The sequence below is a fragment of the Scleropages formosus genome, chromosome 9, assembly GCF_900964775.1.
Source record: "Scleropages formosus chromosome 9, fSclFor1.1, whole genome shotgun sequence".
Classification (NCBI taxonomy): Eukaryota; Metazoa; Chordata; class Actinopteri; order Osteoglossiformes; family Osteoglossidae; genus Scleropages; species Scleropages formosus.
This window is the reverse complement of record NC_041814.1, coordinates 26,214,285-26,232,524: the sequence shown is the minus strand read 5'-3', so window position 1 is coordinate 26,232,524 and position 18,240 is coordinate 26,214,285. Positions and strand designations below refer to the sequence as shown.

Sequence of the window (18,240 nt, the reverse complement as noted above, 5' to 3'; positions counted from 1 at the left end):
ATATACTCCAGTCATCAAAAATACCAACTGCATATTACATCAAGCTTTAGTGACATTGCTACACATAAAAGTGTTCATATGTTACATCTCTAAGAACGACAATTTACGTAATTCTACATCATTGGCTTATATTATCGTTTTCTCTGAGAATACAGCATTTTTTTTAACCTGAACCCTCAGTTTTGCTGTCAACTCTCTAAACAGCCCACCTGTGATCATGAGTGACAATGGACCCCAGAACCCACCCCAGCAGGACCAGTTGTCTGGGAGCGGGCGCACTGCCGTGTCCAGACACCCGTACCTCAAGGACTCCATCGCCTCCAAGCGCGTGTCCTTCTACAAGAGCGGGGACCCCCAGTTCAATGCCCTCCGGATGGTCATCAACAGCCGCACCTTCAGGACATTCGACGCCCTGCTGGACAGCCTCTCCAAAAAGGTCCCGCTGCCTTTTGGGGTGAGGAACATTACCACTCCCCGTGGGGTGCACGCCATTCGGACCCTTGAGGAGCTGGAGGATGGCAAGTCCTACATTTGCTCAGACCAGAAGAAGGTGAAGCCCTTTGACCTGGAGATGGCCAGCAGGAAACTGCCCCCTTGGTACAACGCACGGCCAGTGAGCGCACGCCGCAGGGTGATACAACTTGCACGCCAGAACATGAACCGTCCGCTGCGGCGGGATACTACTGCAGCGGTGCGAACACCTAAGAAACTGACGATCTTCCGAAATGGTGACCCCGGGCGCAGACATACGGTCATACTACAGAGGAAGACAATGCCCACATTTGAATCCCTGCTGGACTATGTGTCTGAGCTGCTGCAGTTCCATGTTAAGAAATTGCACACCCCGGATGGCAGGAGGGTAGGTGACAATTTTGGCGTTTCAGTGAGTATATGATGCCGACACCTAAATAATGACCCTGATATGGTGATATAGTATTCCGAAAAAAATCTATAAAAGGCCAATAAATAAAATTAGTCTGAATATAATGTAGAGCTACTGGGCTGAGTGACCTATTACTGTTCTAAAGAGTTCTGATATTCTTAGAATGATAAAAAAAAGCCTGAACATTACAAAAGAGTGTTGAATTGAACTTTGGACAGGGTTAAAATTGAAGTGCTTTTCTTATGTATCATATGACTAGAAAACATCATATCCAGTATTTGTTGTCAGAATTATAAAGATGCAAACAAAGGCCTTGGTCTGCTTTTAGAGCAACATGAAGTGTTGAATAAATATTTGAAAATACTGCATCAGTCATGAAGTAGTTATTAAATGCAAATGTTGTGCGATTATTTATGCATATATTATGCAAAATAATATTGCATAAACACCAAAATGAAAGTGTTGATTATTGTAGGTTATTATGTAACTACGTGACAGATGCAACAAATCGCACCATACATTAAAATACACTTGTGCTGCCTCCATCTGTCAAAATGACAGCTGCAGGTATGCAGCAGAGACAAGTCATGCCCTCAAGGTATGGCAACGCGTGGTACGACCCAATAGCCTACAACAAATGCCATAATCCATAAACGCGCATAACACTGAGAAAACTTAAGCTCTTGGATTCAGGTCTCATCCTATTACTGGTAGCACCTCTCTGAGATGCATGGGTAAGTCATGGGGCTAAGGTGGGAAACTGTGGTAGCACAATGGATCCCCTCATTCAAACATCAGTTGGTTAACACCTAGAAGCCTGCTGCCCGGCCTGTTGTTGATCACATGCTAACCTGGTATGGAGCTTCCTTAGGCTAGTCAGGTACTCAACTCATTTATCTCATCTTTTGCAAAGCTACTCAGTGTTAAGTTACTTACAATTATTTACCCATTCATATAGCTGGGTAATTGTAGTGAAGCAATTCAGGGCTAGTTGGCACATATACAGTGGTCCAGTGGGCTGGACCGGGTTCTGCTTTCCAGTGGGTTGGGGTTCAAGTCCTGCTTGGGGTGCCTTGTGACAGACTGGTGTCCCGTCCTGGGTGTGTCCCCTCCCCCTCCGGCCTCCTGCTCTGTGTTGCCGGGCTGGGCTAGGCTCTGGCTCCCTGCAACCCTCTATGGGACTAGTGGTTCAGACAATGTGTGTGTGTGTGAAAATTTTACAGGATTTATTTATATTTTAATATACCTGCATTTCTTTCTGCAGGTTGATGGCCTTCCAGCTCTGATTCTGTGTTCTGGGGTGGTTGTGGCTGTAGGTCGTGAGCACTTCAAGCCAGCTAACTATGACATTCAGAAACCTTCTTCAATGACACGGCTGTCTGCCATCTACAATCCAATGAAACCCAACCGGCTCCAGCTGATGAATCGTAAGTGTGGTTGTTCATAACAAGTAAAAGCAACCTTTTTCATGCATTTTTTTCCATTCCTCCTTACACATTTTTTTAAAAAATAAAAAGCAGTTTTGGAAAGAACAACTGTGGCATGAGAAAAGGTTACAGTAAAGATAACTATTACACATGCTGTGAAACTGAATGTACAGTATTGCCCAGTGTATCATTTTTTCTCCATGGCTGGAGCAGGAGATTAGGTGAAGCAAAGGGGTGGGTTATTAATAACATCGGTAATTCCATACATGACCCAGTTACTTTGCTCCAGTGAAAAAGTTCACGACGGGGTCACATAGTTTAAACCTTTGCGTTCATATTTTTTCTTTGGTTCTGTTCTTTATTACCAAATGCGTTTATTTCATATTTTCAGTTTGTTCAATGGTTTAACGCATTTTCTAATGCTTTTCAATACTAACACAAACGCTTTTATTGCTTTCTCAATGCGTTTGGAATATCACCTCCCTGTCAAAAACAAACACACCTGTTCTTCTGAATATTTTTAAAATTAAACATCTGAAGGAAAGAAGAAATTCTTATCTACGAGTTCGAAGTCGAGGAACTTCTCCCCATCATCAGAAAGGTACCTGGTAAGCCAGATCAACAATTCGATTGCAGGAAGCTTGTACGACTTTCCTAAGAACCCTGTGGGTTCCCTGGAGACAGGAACCAACAACTTTCTGGGGTCCATGGAGGCCGAGACATGTACAGAAAACGCAGGAGAGGACAACACCACCACCATGCACCCAGACGATGACATTGAGAAATCGTTCCGTATCAACCAGGATGGAAGTATGACAGTAGAGATGAAAGTGCGCTTGACCATAAAGGAGGAGGAGATAGTGCACTGGACCACCACACTGAGCAGAACCAGTGTGGCCAATCAGCTGAAAGCAGGCTGTGATCCCGAAACAAGCCCCAGTGCTGATACACCGGAGTCCAGTGTCATGCTGTTTAAGGACTCTGACAAAGAGCTAGAGACAAATGGGTATGAGTCCAAAAAGGAGAGTGACCTCTCACAGAAAGAAAACTGGGATCCTTATGCCGAAGAAACATATGATGCATATTGCACAGATGTGGGCCAACTGTGTTTGAAAAGGGTAAAAACTCCAGGTGTCAGAAGTGTCCACAGGAGGCAAGCTTCAGTGGAGAGTGTCAAAAACATCTCAGAAACAGAAGTTGGGGAAGGTATAGTTGGCACATATGCCTATGTGGAAGAGAATAGAAATGGTGAAGTAACAGAAGAGTACTGCATGGTTAGGCAGCATTCCAGCAGACCCATTCCCAAACCTAGGAAATTTGGTTCCGTGGAGGTAAACAACAATGGCACACAACCTGGTTTCAAGTCTTCCAGCATAGCAGAGGTGCTTCAAATAAAAGACAATGGCGAGGAAATCTCAGAAACCATGTTATACATATCTGAGGAGCAGAGCTATGATGAGAATTTCTTTGCCAACACGCAGTTCAGGGTTCGGAGTCGGTCTATGTATGGCACCCTATATGGTCAGCAGTCATCCTCTGACACTATTTGTGGTTTCTCAAGCGATGAAAGTGAGGTAGAGCTGCACAGGCCATACACAGCTTCAGAATTCATTGCTGTGAGAAAGGCCGACAGCTTGTCACTGCCCTTAGATGTAACTATCCCACCACTTATACAAAGAACTAAAGTAACTTCTTTGACTAATATGTCAACCAATTACCCTTCCAAAATTACAGCCAAAGACAAAACGTTTTCTGAGCTTGGCTTGAACAAAGCTAAAGATATTCTAACTGTTCACATGATTAATCCCGATAGAAAGGCCAAAACCAGGAAACTGAAAACAAAAAAGAAAAGTGTCCCCTTGAGTAAAAGTTCAGATAAAAAAAGAAAGGTTAGTAGCACGGATGTGTTGAAGACGAGCACAAAGGTGAAAAATGATATTTCTGGTCGCACAGCATCAGGTAAACGGGTGGAACTCTCAAGAATAAAAAATACCCAGCAAATGAGTGAAAGAAAACAGATGAAGGAAGAGAATGAGAATGGAAAAGGAATGACTAGCCACCCTTCCTTGTCTGAGAACACATGTACACTAACCGTTGAGAATTCAATATGTTTAGAGAAAGAACTAAACTTAGCTCCAGAGAAACCTGAAAACCCCTTCAATATAAACACAAAAGAGACTTTGGTCTCGATGAATAAAAATGTTCTGGATGTCTTACCACCCTTTGAGTTGATGCACATCAGAAAGCCACCTATGAGACAAAAGTCAGTGCTTGAGGAGTGGAGACACAGAGAAACTCTGCAAATAAGTGAAAGTATATCAATGCCGGATCTCCATTCTTCATCTGTCAATAAATATATAGAACACTGGCTTGAAAAAATACCTCCTGAAAAATATCTGGATAAGGAGATGCATGCCGAAGTAAATGTGGAACCAAAGTTAGTCTTACAACAGGGACGTGAATCAAAAAAATCTCCACAGGAGTCAGATATGAACAAAGTTCATGAAATGACTGATAGAGAGGAGCATATTATTTACAAAGAAAACAGAACCAAAGAGTCTGAGCCACACATTCCAACAGCAGAGAAGCAGGGTGCAACCGAAATGAAAACACATGGGATATCTGACATGTATCAAGCAACAATGGAGAAAGCCTTGACCTCTACAATGACTGAACAACCAGACATGAAGTCTGTATTGGAGCAGCTGTGTCAGTCAATTCAAGCAATCAGACAAAACTCTCAAAATAGGCATCCATCCTGTTTAGAAAAGTCAAACAGCTTGCCAGATTTGTCTCCTCATGTGACATCTACATTTGGGTCTTACTCCAAGATGCTTCGAGCTTTTCTGTTTATAATGAATGCAAGAGAGGACATTTATAACCTAAACAAAGGTGACACAATCACAAAAAATGCAAGCTGTACTGAAGCTTTGAAAATGATGGAGGCTTTGAAAAAAATTGCCAGTATTGAAGATGCAAATGAGCTGAAAGCTAATCTGACTGAGTTGCAAAGGTCTATGTCATCCCAGCTAATGCAGAATTGGAGGTCTTTTCAAGAATTTGGGGAGAAAGCTCAAAATCAAATACTGTTAAGTAGTAATTCTGATGCTGAACTTACATTTGAGCCACAGCCAGAAGAGAGCAATAATATGGAGGAACAGCCTTTAGATATGCAGAATTTATTAGAGCAGCTTGGTGTTTCTGAAAAATTCAAAGAGAAGTTGTCCTCTCTTGTTAATGAGATTACCAGTGATGTGACTGATGAACTGTCAGAGAAATCTGAGGAAGTTGACTTCATTACTGAATCGTTTACCAACGGTGACATAAATGACAACCCTGAACTAATTGTAAATGAAGCGGCCAGTTTCACAAAATCGAAACTTATAGACGACCCATTAAATGGCTTTGATGAAGACACAAGTTCAGACCACGGCATTGTCGTCAATGTAGAAATCTCTGAAGATTCTTTCACAGGACCACAAACAGGAAGTCACAAAGAAGCCAGTGACACTCGTCTAAATTATGAGATTAGCCATGCAAAACAGCAGGCTAGTTGTGCTGAAAAGAGGGCTAGTTATGTGAAAGAGCGGTCCTCTTGCTTTGAGGATGATTCGATTTTTACAGAAAAGCAAGACAGCAACACAGAGGCAAACTACACAGAAGAGGCTACCTACACAGAAGATCAGGATGACTATTCACAAGAGGGAACTGTCTCTGCAGATGAACAGCATAGCTGTGCGGAAGAGGGTGTCTGTCTGGATCAGTCCTGTTGTGTGAAAGAGGCTATAGGCACAGAAGAAATGGCTTCCCACTCACAAAAGGATGTTATTCAGAAAGAAGAACAGACTAACAATGTAAATGACAGGACTACCAATACAGAAAAACACATGCTCTGTGAGGATAGAGAGGTATTACGTTCAGAAGATGAACAAAGTTTTTCTGAAGTAAATGCTATCTATTCAGAATCACAAGATTTCCATTTGGAACATGAAACAAATTCTGTAGAAGAGCAGGGTAGCTGCAGTGAGCAGGACACAATTTATACAGAACAGCAGACACATTTTGTGGAAAACACAACAGCTAATGTAACCAGTCTTGCAAAGGAAACAATACAGGAAAGCACTTTAGAAGACAGTAAGGCTATTGATGAAGACCAGTCTGGTACCTCCAGAGAAAATAAAGCTAGCTGGGTCAAAGAGCAAGAAAGTTCTTTGGAAGAAGGTGTTAGTAGACAAAATCAAGGTATCACTGTACAAGATCAGCATAGCTGCAGTGAAAATAAGGATAGCTACACAGAAGAGCAAACTTACTACAAAGAAGAGCAAGGTAGTTGCAAACAAGGTGGGAAAAGTTATGTGGGATTGGAGGACAATTATGAGGAGCGGCAGTATGGCTTGGAATTGCGAGAGGACTGTCTTACCAAAGTAATGGCTGGCTATCCAGAGCACCAAATGGGCAATACTGAAAATGTGGACAGCTGTATGGATGGGGCAAATAGCTGTGTAATGAAAGCAGCTAGCATTCATGAACAAATGGGCAGTGACAATGAAATGCAGCAAAGTTCTGCAGAACAAACACTTGTATTGAAAGAGGCAACCGAGAAACTTTCTTGCTGTGACAACAAATGGATGGTCTGTAGGAAGGAGGAGACCAACTGGAGATGCAAAAACAGAAACGAAATGCCGAAACTACATAGGTCTACAGAAGACTGGGCAAGTTCTGAAGGACAACTGGCAGGCTCAGAGGAAGAGATGGATAACTATGAAGAACCAAGCTATACAGAAAAACAGCTTAGCTTTGATGAAAAACAGGGTGTTAATGCAGAGGGTTCCTTTTCAAACCAAAATAGTCAAGCAGAAGAAGAAATTAGCCTGGGAAACAAAGGGACAGATGAAGCAACTCAAGTTAGCTATGTTGAATCGTGTGCTAGTAATGTGAAAGACTGTGTCACGCAGTTTCACCATATGCAAGAAAAAGTTCATTTTGCGACAGACAGGGATAGCATTCTTCAGGTGGATGTGCCTAACATATTAGTGGCTAATGTTGCTCACCTCTCCAAGGAGCAAACCAAGATGCAAGAGTACATAAAGGGAGCCTCTAAAGTTTTTGCGAAATATAAGAAGAATGCAAATGAGTTACATTCCTGCACTAAGGACCCTGAAAGAGTGATAGATTACAAGAAGCACCACAATAACAGGGTATCTCATTTATCTCATTCATCTCATTCAACGGAAACACTTCAAAACTTAGCGGACTCCCAAAATCCATTGTCTTCTTCTTTAGCTTTCAGCTATGAATCTAGTGGCAGCTTAAAGAAAGACCATGAAGGTGCTAGGATCAAGATGATAAAGGAAATGTTTTTGGCAAAGAGCAATTTCGACCAGTATGGTCATAGACAACTGCCTAGTCCCAACTCATCAGACCAGTCTGACAACCGACCAGAAACATCTGACAGTGGAGGCTGCAAGTCCCAGATGTCCATGGATATGTCCACAGAAAGTGGAGAAGATGATCCTGGTCGACAGTCTATTGTCAAGGGCTACGTGAGAAGGACGATTGAAAAACTCTACGGGAAGTCTGATGCAAGTGATAAAGAAAACACAAGCAAGAGAACGCTCTCGCCACTGAAAGGCCGACATAAAGACAGTCCAGGAAATAACAGTGTGAGCAGCCTTATCTCAGGCTTCCAAGAAACAAAGACTAAAGTTTTGACAGATCTATCTTACTTCAATGCTACAAGTGCATGTGATGTGTCTAATGAGGACCCGCAATCCATTGCTCTAAATGCACCTGCAGATTTAAGTTCTGAAGTTCAATTTGACAAAGGATGCTGGCTACTCAAAGACAATCAGCTTGAGCCAAAGCCAAGTGGACTACCTAGGGTTATAGACATAAAGACAAAAGATAACAGAAAGGAGATTGTAAGTGATGACGTTCCTTACTCCCATTTCGGAAGCCACCATTGTCCCTTGGAGGTCATATCGTCTTCAGACTTGGAGGATCTCACAAGACCATCGGTGCCAAAGTGCACCTACCTCAACCTGCCAAATGGCTGTGACTCTGACCCCTTCCAGGATGACCTAAGCAACAAAAGGAAGGATGATACAATAAAGGATCCCAAGCCTCCACCAGCCACTGAGGTGCCCAAATCATGTGGGGAGCGAAATGGCATTTTACCATTGGCACCAATGGACTTCAAGATGCCAGACAACAAAGTGCATCCCATAGAAGGGCCATCAACGGCACAAGCCATCACCACACAGCCTTCTCGGGCACCAGGCAGCATCCCCAGGCCTGTGTATGAGCAGGACTCTTTGGAAATGCTGCACCTTATATGTGGTGAGCACTGCCCTATACTCTAGTGCAGCTGTACAAGGACAATATCCCTTTCTTTAAAAAAAAAAAAAAAATCAAAAGGGTAAAATGCTGTTTTATTAGTACAAAGCAAACTGCTAAAAAGGTTTCAACACATACGTGGTGCCTAAATCTTTTTCTGTGTGCACTGGCAAAGTTCTCAATAAACCATTCCAAGAAAAATTATGAACTTTTATACCTATTAAAAAAGTACTAAAATTAAAGTTGTAAGTATATTTTATATTGGTTTTGACTGGCTTTTAATATTAAAATGAAACATTGAAAATAGTATTAAGCATGTTTATTTTGTATATTTTTACTTTCCACACCTGTCAACATAAGTTATTGATCTTTAAAGCTATCAGTTTTAAAAACCATTTAGTTTTACAAACACACAAATGGAAGTCAATTTTATTCATGCAACATTGTAACAGCATAATTCTATGCAAAGCTTGCCTACTAGTCACTAAAGCATTTAGACACTCTAGTATACACATCTGTTCCTGTCATACTAGAACTCAACCATCTATTGATGTACATTTTAGATATCTAGCTTAAGTTTTTTTTTTTTTTTTAAGCCTAATATTTTAGGCTAACATTTCAGTTAAATAGGTCTTAACCAAGGACACTAGAGAAGATTGAATTTGAACCAGCACCTTCTGGTTCCAGGTGTTAGATACTGGATCTATTACAAAAACCACTGCACAAAACCATAAAGAGGGACTTCAGCTTGATCATATAGGATCAATAGGTCTCCTATTCTGCTTTTTTTTTTTTTTTTTTATAAAAACCACACCACTACATTGCCATCTTGACAAGTCAGCTTCCTGTGACACTGTTACCCAACTTTACAGGTAAGTTCAGGCCTTAGCCTAAAGGCTAAGGACAAGTTAAAATTCCAGTCAAATATTTATCTGAGGCTTCTCAGCTGGCTAACCAGCTTACTCAGTCATTTACAGAACCAGGTAATTTTGCTGACAGTTTAGGTTAACTACCTTACAGGAAGGAGTGAAAGGTAGAGGTGGAATTTCACACTTAAGTTTGACACAAGGCAGGAGCTTTAGTATACTACCAGCTGTCCCTCACAAATTCATATAACCCCCCCCCCCCCCAAGCAGTTCACAGAAAAATGAGTGAGGGGCTTAATTCTAGAAGAAATTAAAGCCAAACAGTTTTGTTAAGATGCTTTATTCTGAATCACCAGCACTAAAAAGGGACAAGTTTTGAAACCATACACAACTACATGAGCCTTCACTTCAGGCAGTAAAGAAAGATCCTTTTAGATGTACACTGCAGAGCTGCTCCAACTTGCAATATTGTCATGGTGCAGAGTTCCCCTAGAACCAGCTAGCCTCATGATCTGGCTAATAGTGATCCTGAATAAAGATGGGTCCAGCAACAGCTTTTCCTTTGAAATCTGGAAAGGAAAAGGATCATTTAGCCCCAAGTTAAAGTAAAGGAGTTATTAGTCAATGCAAAAAAAAGCAGTCTTACCCGCTACACTTCTTCCCCTCACATTACAGGTTGTGTCACAACAGCCACATACTTGGTCATCGCCATCTGCAGATTCCCACCTACAAACAGGAGACCACTGAAGTGCCGTAGCATCTACAACAGAACTACAGACACAGACATTCAAGTGAACTGACCTATTTGCCAACACAGAATAGGAGCAAGCCTTGTGCTGGGGATCAGGTCTTTTGGAAGCCATGGTTGCTTTCAGAATGCACGTGATGTAGATCTGGAGGAAGAAAGGCTGGACTGCATGACAAGTTGCATAAACACTCCCGGATGAAACATGCCGAGCCTGCTTTAAGAGCAGTCAATGACGACTGCCATGTACTCACAGAGCTCCTGGGCTCCTGCAAGAACCTGAAGGCATCCAGTTGCATTTGGAGTTTGTTGACCTGCTTCCTGGGGAGGAACTGGGAGCGGGACGCAGTCACCTTGGCATCAGTCAGGCATCTGAGTACATTAGGTATTTGTCATGATCAGAGTACATGTAGTCTGTAACACATGCAGGACTAGAGGGGGAAGGGAATAAATTCATTGGTCATGTTGTTACCACACAAAGCATTTGTCAGAAGACTGCATCATAGTTATTGCTGCTCAAGTTCATTCAGCTCCATGTCCTGGAGGACATTCCCTCCCATGTACAATGAGACAGCCAGCTTCTGGTTTTTTGTTCCAGAAAGTGTTCATGTGGATAAGTTCTACAAACACATGAACATTAACTGATGTTACCCAGAACACCAGTCTCCTTGAAACAGGAAGGCTCATGTGGAACACTGGACAAGACATACTTGCATGCAAGTACTCACCCATAGTTGCCCACAAAGGCATATCTGGGGAATGATGTCACATCAGGATCCAAGGTGGCAACACAGCTGTCCACGAACACCCGCAAAGGCTGATGGTTGGCCACAACTACAGAAGCTTCAACGTTCAGGACGTCTCCCAGAAAGTAGATGTTTGAAGCCCTCTCCAGTTCCCAGTTGTCTAGAGAACAGACAGGAACCATTTAGATACACGCACACCCCCACCCCGCAATTTAAGCAAGTTGGGCCATTTTACCCACCGGTCATGAGCTGGAGTGAGAACACCAAACGCTCCTCAGCAGACAGAGCAGCAGAGAAGGGTACCCATGCTGGCATCACAGCATTGCTGCTCACATTGATCCTCCTACAAATAGGAAGCAGTAGCTGACGGCAGGGTAGAGCAAGTCCTGCCTGCTTCCTTATGGATGGAGTTGCTCAGGTGTAGTTAGTTACTCATTTTAAGCAAAGCTGGCTATACATATAGCAAAAGGAGGTGTCTTCTAGTTCTCATTAGACTTGACCCACATCTCACCTCAAGTAATGACACTCAATATCAATCACTGCACCATGAGACCGCACAATAGGGGTGGAATCGAGTCCCTCGGGCACATACGCCAACGTGAAAGTGTAGATCAGGGAATCGGTCATCTGTATAGACGAGAAAAGGCTCGTTTACCCAGTGTAAACCCGTCCTGAAAAGAAAGGAAGAATTCGGGAGGTCCCATACCGTCACCAGCGTACTTCCACAGCCATGTAGCTCTGACACGAACAGCAGAACCCCTCTGGAGGGATCCTGTCCAACTGGCGCACAACCTCCCAGGGTGATTTCTGATGGCTGGATGAGCTGGCCATTACTCAGCATGTCCTGCTGTACCTCCACCACAACTGAGTCTTCCCTGCATCCAACCTTCACACCAGAGGGAGCAGCCAGAAACTGGGATTTCACAGCAGGTGGAGCCTGGGCTACTGGTTGCACCAGGGAAACTGGTACAGAGGGCTGCCCTTGGTGAACTGGGAGCACTGCAGGAACCTGGCCAGAGGCCTGTCCATAGTGAGCTGGCAACACTGGCCCTACCGATTCAACCTGGACAGAAGGCTGGCTGTAAGGCAGCTCAAACACTGGCTCAACTGGTGGAACAAGGTTAGAGTTCTGTACCAAGGGAACAAACTGCACTGGCCTCATTGAAGAAAACTGCTGAGAAGACACTCCTTGGGGTAGCTGGAGAGAAGGGTACCTTTGAGGAACTTCACTTGCTACCGAAGAAGACTGCTCCTGGGCAGCTTGTTGGATTGGCTGTAGCAAAGACTCCTGACTTGACAGCTGGGGAAAAGGGCCCATCTGGGAAGCTTGGCCATTACACAAACAACCTAACAAGGCAAGCGCCACAAGCCGATAGAGAGAGCCCATTGTGCTAGTGTTAGTGACCAAAGGATCATGAGAGCATGAGTGCTTCCAGCCAATTTTATACCAAACAGAACAGCTGTTGCTTTTCCCAACAGCTGAACCGTCTAATAATTTGACAAAATTTCGTTCCATCCCTGAAGCGTTACCAGTTGTTTCACTGACTGATTCTTGATTGCCTTTAATTGCCTTCAGTTGCCTGTTCAGGTCTCCACTGTTCAAGGATGTTAAATGTCCAGGATGTCTCAAATGCCACTGATGTCTCAGTGCTCTCAAAGCTGCCAGTCATCTGTGATGATCCAGACTTGCAGGCGAAGAGAATTGTCCTTGTTGAAACATATTTAGTGGCCACGTTGAAGGTGGCTGCTTCCTGATTGGAGAACTATTTGCGGTAGCTGAATGGAGTCTTTCCAGGGACCCTGTCCATTGCATAAGCGGTCTGAAAGTACAAGCAACACAAGACTGTGCTGTGATCTCATTGTACCACTTCTGGCAACCAAATGACCTGTTCTTCTAACAGTGTTTTATACCAGATTGATTTTCCCCAAAATAGGCCAAACCTCTTCCGGTTTTAAAAGTTTCAATGATTTTTTTTTAAAGTGTTGCCTGATTCATCTGGATTGCCTTCCTTCAACAAATGAAAGCATTTTTCCCAGCGTCTTGATTTACATTCAATGGGTGGTTTGTGCACCATCTGTTAACTGCCTGGTCAAACTTAACAGTCAGCTAGCTAATGAGCCCACATATTTACCAATTGGCATTGAACTGAAAACATTGTGGTTTCACTTTGCATGTTTCGAGCTTTGTATAGTAAATGTTACCTGAAGCTTAATTTTTGCATTCATGTAACAGTGACACTAAAATCGGTGTATTCTAAAAATTGTCGTCACGGTAGTGTTTGCTGTATGGAACTCTTGGCAGTACTAGTGTAATGACTTGCAAGCAGTTGTCAACATAGGAACTAGCCAAATCAACAGCCATAGTTCGTTTAGATCTTATAATGAACGGATCACTTCATGAAGGGCTTTTTCTGTAACAAATTGCATACATGGGGGGAAAGACCATTGGCTTTGCAAGTGTAGCAGTAAGAGTCTTGAGCAGCTCATCTGACCTGTCTACAACCGCTTGTCCCAGGCAGGGTCACGGCAAGCCAGAGCCTAACCCGGCAACACAGGGCGGAAGGGTACACACCCGGGACGGGACACCAGTGTGCTGCAAAGCACCCTAGGCAGGATTCGAACCCCAGACCCACCACGAAGCAGGCGCTGGCCAAACGCGCTGCGCCACCATGCCCCCTAAGAGTGGGGGTAGTAAAGGGTCGCAGTGCTAGATGAAAAACTACTGGCTGTTACGTAGTCTGATAGTTTGAAAGTAAAAGCTGGTTTTAAGTCTGGTTGTCCATGATTGGATGCAATGGTAGTATCTGCCAGATGACAGTGCCACAATCAGGCGGTGAGCTCGGTGAGTGCAGTCCTTAACGATACTGCAGGCCTTTACATTTACATTTATTCATTTGGCAGACGCTTTTCTCCAAAGCGACGTACATCTCAGAGAAAATACAATTTGTGCATTACATTAGGAGAAAGAGAGATATAGTTGCAGATGTGTGATTCTTAAATAAACTTTATTTCTTTCCGCTTCATGCACCAATGTTCATCGCACGAGTGCGTGCATAAAAGTCAGAACTGACGAATCCTGATCACTAGTCTATAATTTTTTTTTTTTTTTTTTTTTTTTTTTTTAAAAAAGGTGCACAAACATTTACGTACATTACAGGAGTAGCTGCGTAAAGGATTCTCCGGGCATGAACACTTACACCTTACATGAACTTAAGAGATCACGGGTGAACCGAATCTGGAAGAGGTGAGTTTCAGCAGTTCTGAGTGACAGGGGGAGGTCATTCCACCACAACGGAGCCAGAACCGAGAACCCCTGTGCTTCAAGCCCTTTCGCGCTTGGGACCACCAAGTGAGCGGATGTGGAAGAACGTAGCGGTCTGGTGGAGCTGTAGCGGTTGATCAAGCCAAGTTCAAGTTCAGGTTGTTTTTATTGTCATTCCTCCACATGGCTTGTATACAGTGGAACGAAATGTCGTTTCTCCGGAGACCACGGTGCAACACAGAACAGAGTAGAAGACAGTAAATAAATACGCGGGGCAGGACGTGTACGCGGACATAGGCTGTGAACCGTAGGCAGTTTGTAGTGTATGGAGTCATGCTGGGTTACCTGTTTGACTGTGCCAGGTGAGCGTTGGGAGGCAGCAGGGTGTTGAGTAATCCGACTGCCTCAGGGAAGAAACTGTTGCGGAGTCTGCTGGCGGTGGCGGCACAGATGCTCCTGTACCTTTTGCTAGATGGCAACAGGGCGAAGAGTCCATGAGAGGGGTGAGAGGGGTCGTCCGCTATGCTGGTGGCTTTGCGGATGCAACGTTTTTTTGTATGAGGTGTCGACGGCGGGTAAAGGGGCTTCGATGATCTTTTCAACTGTTCTCACGACTCGCTGCCGGGTCTTGCGGTCAGAGACTGTGCAGTTGCCGTACCACACGGCGAGACAGCTGGTCAGGACGCTCTCCCTCGTCCCTCTGTAGAAGGTGGTGAGGATGGGAGGGGGGGAGTTTACGTTTTACATTATTTACATTTGGCTCTCTTCAGCCTCCGTAAGAAGTGGAGGCGCTGCTGGGCCTTCTTGGCTAGGCAGGTCATGTTGAGAGTCCAGGAGAGGTCCTCCGTCAGGCGCTCACCAAGAAACTTGGAGCTTTTGACTCTCTCCACAGTTGTTCCGCTGACGTGCTGTGGTGAGTGGTCTACTCGAGTCCTCCTGAAGTCGACAATCACCTTTTTAGTCTCATCGGCATTAAGACGCAGACTCTTGTCTCTGCACCATTCTGCGAGCTGGTTCACCTCCCCTCTGAATGCTGACTCGTCATTGTTGCTCATCAGGCCCACAGCTGTGATGTCGTCAGTAAACTTGATGATACGATTTAAATTGTACCTTGCAGCACAGTCATGAGCCAAGTCGGGTAAACAGCAGTGGACTGAGCACACAGTCCTTGGGAGCACCGGTGTTCAGTGTGGTGCTGCTGCAGGTGGAGATGCCAATCCTAATGGACTAGGCTCTCCCAGTCAAAAAGACCAGGATCTTTTCGTAGAGGGAGGTGGTCAGACCCTGCAGGCTCAGCTTAGCTGTCAGTTTCTGAGGGATGATTGTGTTGGATGCTAAACTGAAGTCAATAAGCAGCATCCTTACACAATTGTCCTTTTTGTCCAGATGGGTCAGAGAAAGGTGGGTGGTAGCAGATACGGCATCCTCTGTTGAACGGTTGGGACGGTAGGCATACTGGAATGGGTCCAGCGTGGTGGGAAGACTGCTCTTTATGTGTTTCGTGACTAGACGACGATAGGTGTGAGTGCAACCGGTCGGTTGTCATTCAGGCAGGACACAGATGATTTCCTTGGCACAGCGATGATAGCGGTCATCTTGAAGCACACAGGGACAACTGCCTGGCTCAGGGAAGTGCTGAAGATGTCCGTGAAGACATCTGCAAGCTGAACAGCACATTCCCCGAATACCCGGTCAGGTACGTTGTCAGGAACGGCAGCTTTCTGGCGCAGCGGGTTCAGCCGGGTCCTGCGCTCTGGTGGGTCTGGGGTTCGAGTCCCGCGCGTGGTGCCTTGCAACGGACTGGTGTCCCGTTCTAGGTGTGTCCCAGCCTTATGCCCTGTGTTGCTGGGTTAGGCTCTGGTTTGCCATGGTTTCAGCAAGTGCGTGTGTGTGCAGCTTTCTGTAGGTTAACTCTGGACAGAGTCTTCCTGATGTCTACTGCAGACAGACAATGTACCTGATTGATGGGAGTGGGGGTGGTCTTACCTGCTGGCGTGTTGTACCGCGCTTTGAACTGTGCGTAGAAATCATTCAATGCCTCTGGGAGCGAGGTGTCACCATGACGGAGAACGACGTAGCTTTGTAGTCTGCGATGGCCTGAATGCTTTGCCACATGCGCTTTGCGTCCTTGAAATGTACAAAATGACGATGGTGGATTCTTCCTGCGTAGTTGCACTCCCCCTCTTTGATTAGCCGGGGCAGGTTGGCCCTAGCTGTGCGGTATGCTGCCTTGTTGCCAGACCCGAAGGCAGCGTCTCAGGTTTTCAGCAGCGAGCGCACCTCAGCAGTCGTCCACGGTTTCTGGTTTGCACGCGCGGTGGTGGTGGTGGTAGTGGTGGTCTTGGAGGAAGTCGCGTCATCTACGCACTTGCTGATGTAGCCAGTAACCGATTCTGCGTATTCCTCCAAGTCTGTGGCGTTAGGGTGTGTAACAGCCTCTCTGAACATATTCCAGCCTGTGTGTTCAAAGCAGTCCTCAGACCAGGTTCTCACCTGTTTCAGGAACGGCCTGTATGTTGGGAACGTTTGCGTAAACAAGGACTAAAGTGTTTGCGCCACGGGTCGCGAAACCAACATGCGGGTAGAATTTTGGCAACGCCGATTGCAGATTCACGTGGTTAAACTCCCCGGCGACAACGGAAATTCCGTCCCGAGGTGCTGTCTGTAAATTGCTGACGGCCCCGTGGAGTTCGCTTGGCGCCTCCCTTGCGTTAGCCACGGGTGGAACGTACACCGCGACGATGAGCACGGGCGTAAACCCTTTGGACAGGCAGTATGGCCAGCACTTCACGATCATAAACTCCACCAGCGACAAACAGGAGCTAGAGACTACAACAGCATTCTCGCGCCCTTCGTTGCTTGTGCAAACACACAGACCACCCCAGCGTGTCTTAGACCGTAAAACCGAGAACACGGCAGTCCCCGATTCCGCGCTGGGCAGTTACCTGTAGTCTGAGGAAGTCCCGTTTATTGTTGAGACAGAGAACATTGGAGAGGAGAACGGATGGTAAAGCCGGGCGGCTAAGGTTAGCTTTTAGCATAGCACGAATGCCGGCTCGCTTACCAGGTTAAGTCTCGTAGATGGCTGGGAGCAGTTCTATTGATGTATTTGTAGGCTATAACCAGGCTGATATAGGAAGCCAGTGCAGAGAAACGAGTAGAGGAGACACACGCGAACGCTTGGACAAGTCAAACGCAACTCAAGCGGCAGCATTCCGCATCCGCTGTAGAGGATTGAGGGCAGTGACGGGAAAGCCAGGCAGGAGAGAGAGTCGCCGTAGCCTGGACAAGTAGCTGGGCAGGGTCTGTCGCGAGATCAGGATGGATCCTGCAGATGTTATGCAGAACGCCTGTGCCTCCACCTCTACTGGAGGGACGAGGGGTGTATGAGAAAGTAGTTGGTGAGGAGAGCTGCAGCCGTGTTGGCTGGGGTAATCCAGGTTTCAGTTAGGTCCAGTGAGTGATGGGAAGCATTGGCTGGTATGACGTTGGCCTTCCTCACAGCAGACTGGTAGTTCCAGAGACCTGTGGAGAAACTAAAGCAGGGTGGAGGGTTTGACAGATGAGGGTAAACCAGGTTACTGTAGCAGCAGGAACAATCGGCATCTCTGGCAGTTGCGTCGCTGTAGATACCTTTGATGGTCAACCTACTTGATGCATGAGCCCTGGCAGAACTTGCGTAGTGAACACTTCCCTCAGGTAGACTCCCTTGTCTTTGCACCAAGGGGCTGCTGCTACAGGTCACCTCAGCCTTTCTTAAACGGCATGTTTGAGAAACGTCCTGTAGGGCTAGAAGGACATTTCTGGTGCTGAGCGCAGCTGTTGTCACCACTCTCTGAAGAGCAGCAGCAGCCGCCGCCGCCGCCGCCATCCCATATGCGATGCAGCGGGTCAGAATGCTCTTTATGGAGCAGTGGTAGAAGTTGACATGGTGCCAGATGAATTACCAAACCTCTTAAGCTCCCAGAGGAAGTA

General features: G+C 45.5%; 2 protein-coding genes across 3 annotated transcripts; one reads left to right on the top strand and one right to left on the bottom strand.

The window, feature by feature from the left end:
• Window positions 1–217: 217 nt before the first annotated feature.
• Window positions 218–8,672, top strand: LOC108931932 (oxygen-regulated protein 1-like). Its single transcript, XM_029254856.1, has 5 exons — window positions 218–859; window positions 2,148–2,319; window positions 2,851–3,884; window positions 5,142–5,323; window positions 7,601–8,672. Exons 1-5 carry the CDS (start codon window positions 218–220, stop codon window positions 8,670–8,672), a joined length of 3,102 nt encoding a protein of 1,033 aa, XP_029110689.1.
• Window positions 8,673–9,835: 1,163 nt separating this feature from the next.
• Window positions 9,836–12,398, bottom strand: LOC114911238 (zona pellucida sperm-binding protein 3-like). 2 transcript variants are annotated; one of them, XM_029254555.1, is made up of 8 exons: window positions 11,710–12,398; window positions 11,515–11,630; window positions 11,243–11,346; window positions 10,986–11,163; window positions 10,512–10,629; window positions 10,314–10,405; window positions 10,159–10,238; window positions 9,836–10,081 (listed from the first exon to the last, which is right to left on the bottom strand). In XM_029254555.1, exons 1-8 carry the CDS (start codon window positions 12,388–12,390, stop codon window positions 10,029–10,031), a joined length of 1,422 nt encoding a protein of 473 aa, XP_029110388.1. In that variant the 5' UTR covers window positions 12,391–12,398; the 3' UTR covers window positions 9,836–10,028. The 2 variants fall into 2 exon arrangements, with proteins under 2 accessions (XP_029110388.1, XP_029110389.1); XM_029254556.1 differs by having other exon boundaries at window positions 11,515–11,615.
• Between the last annotated feature and the right edge of the window lie 5,842 nt (window positions 12,399–18,240).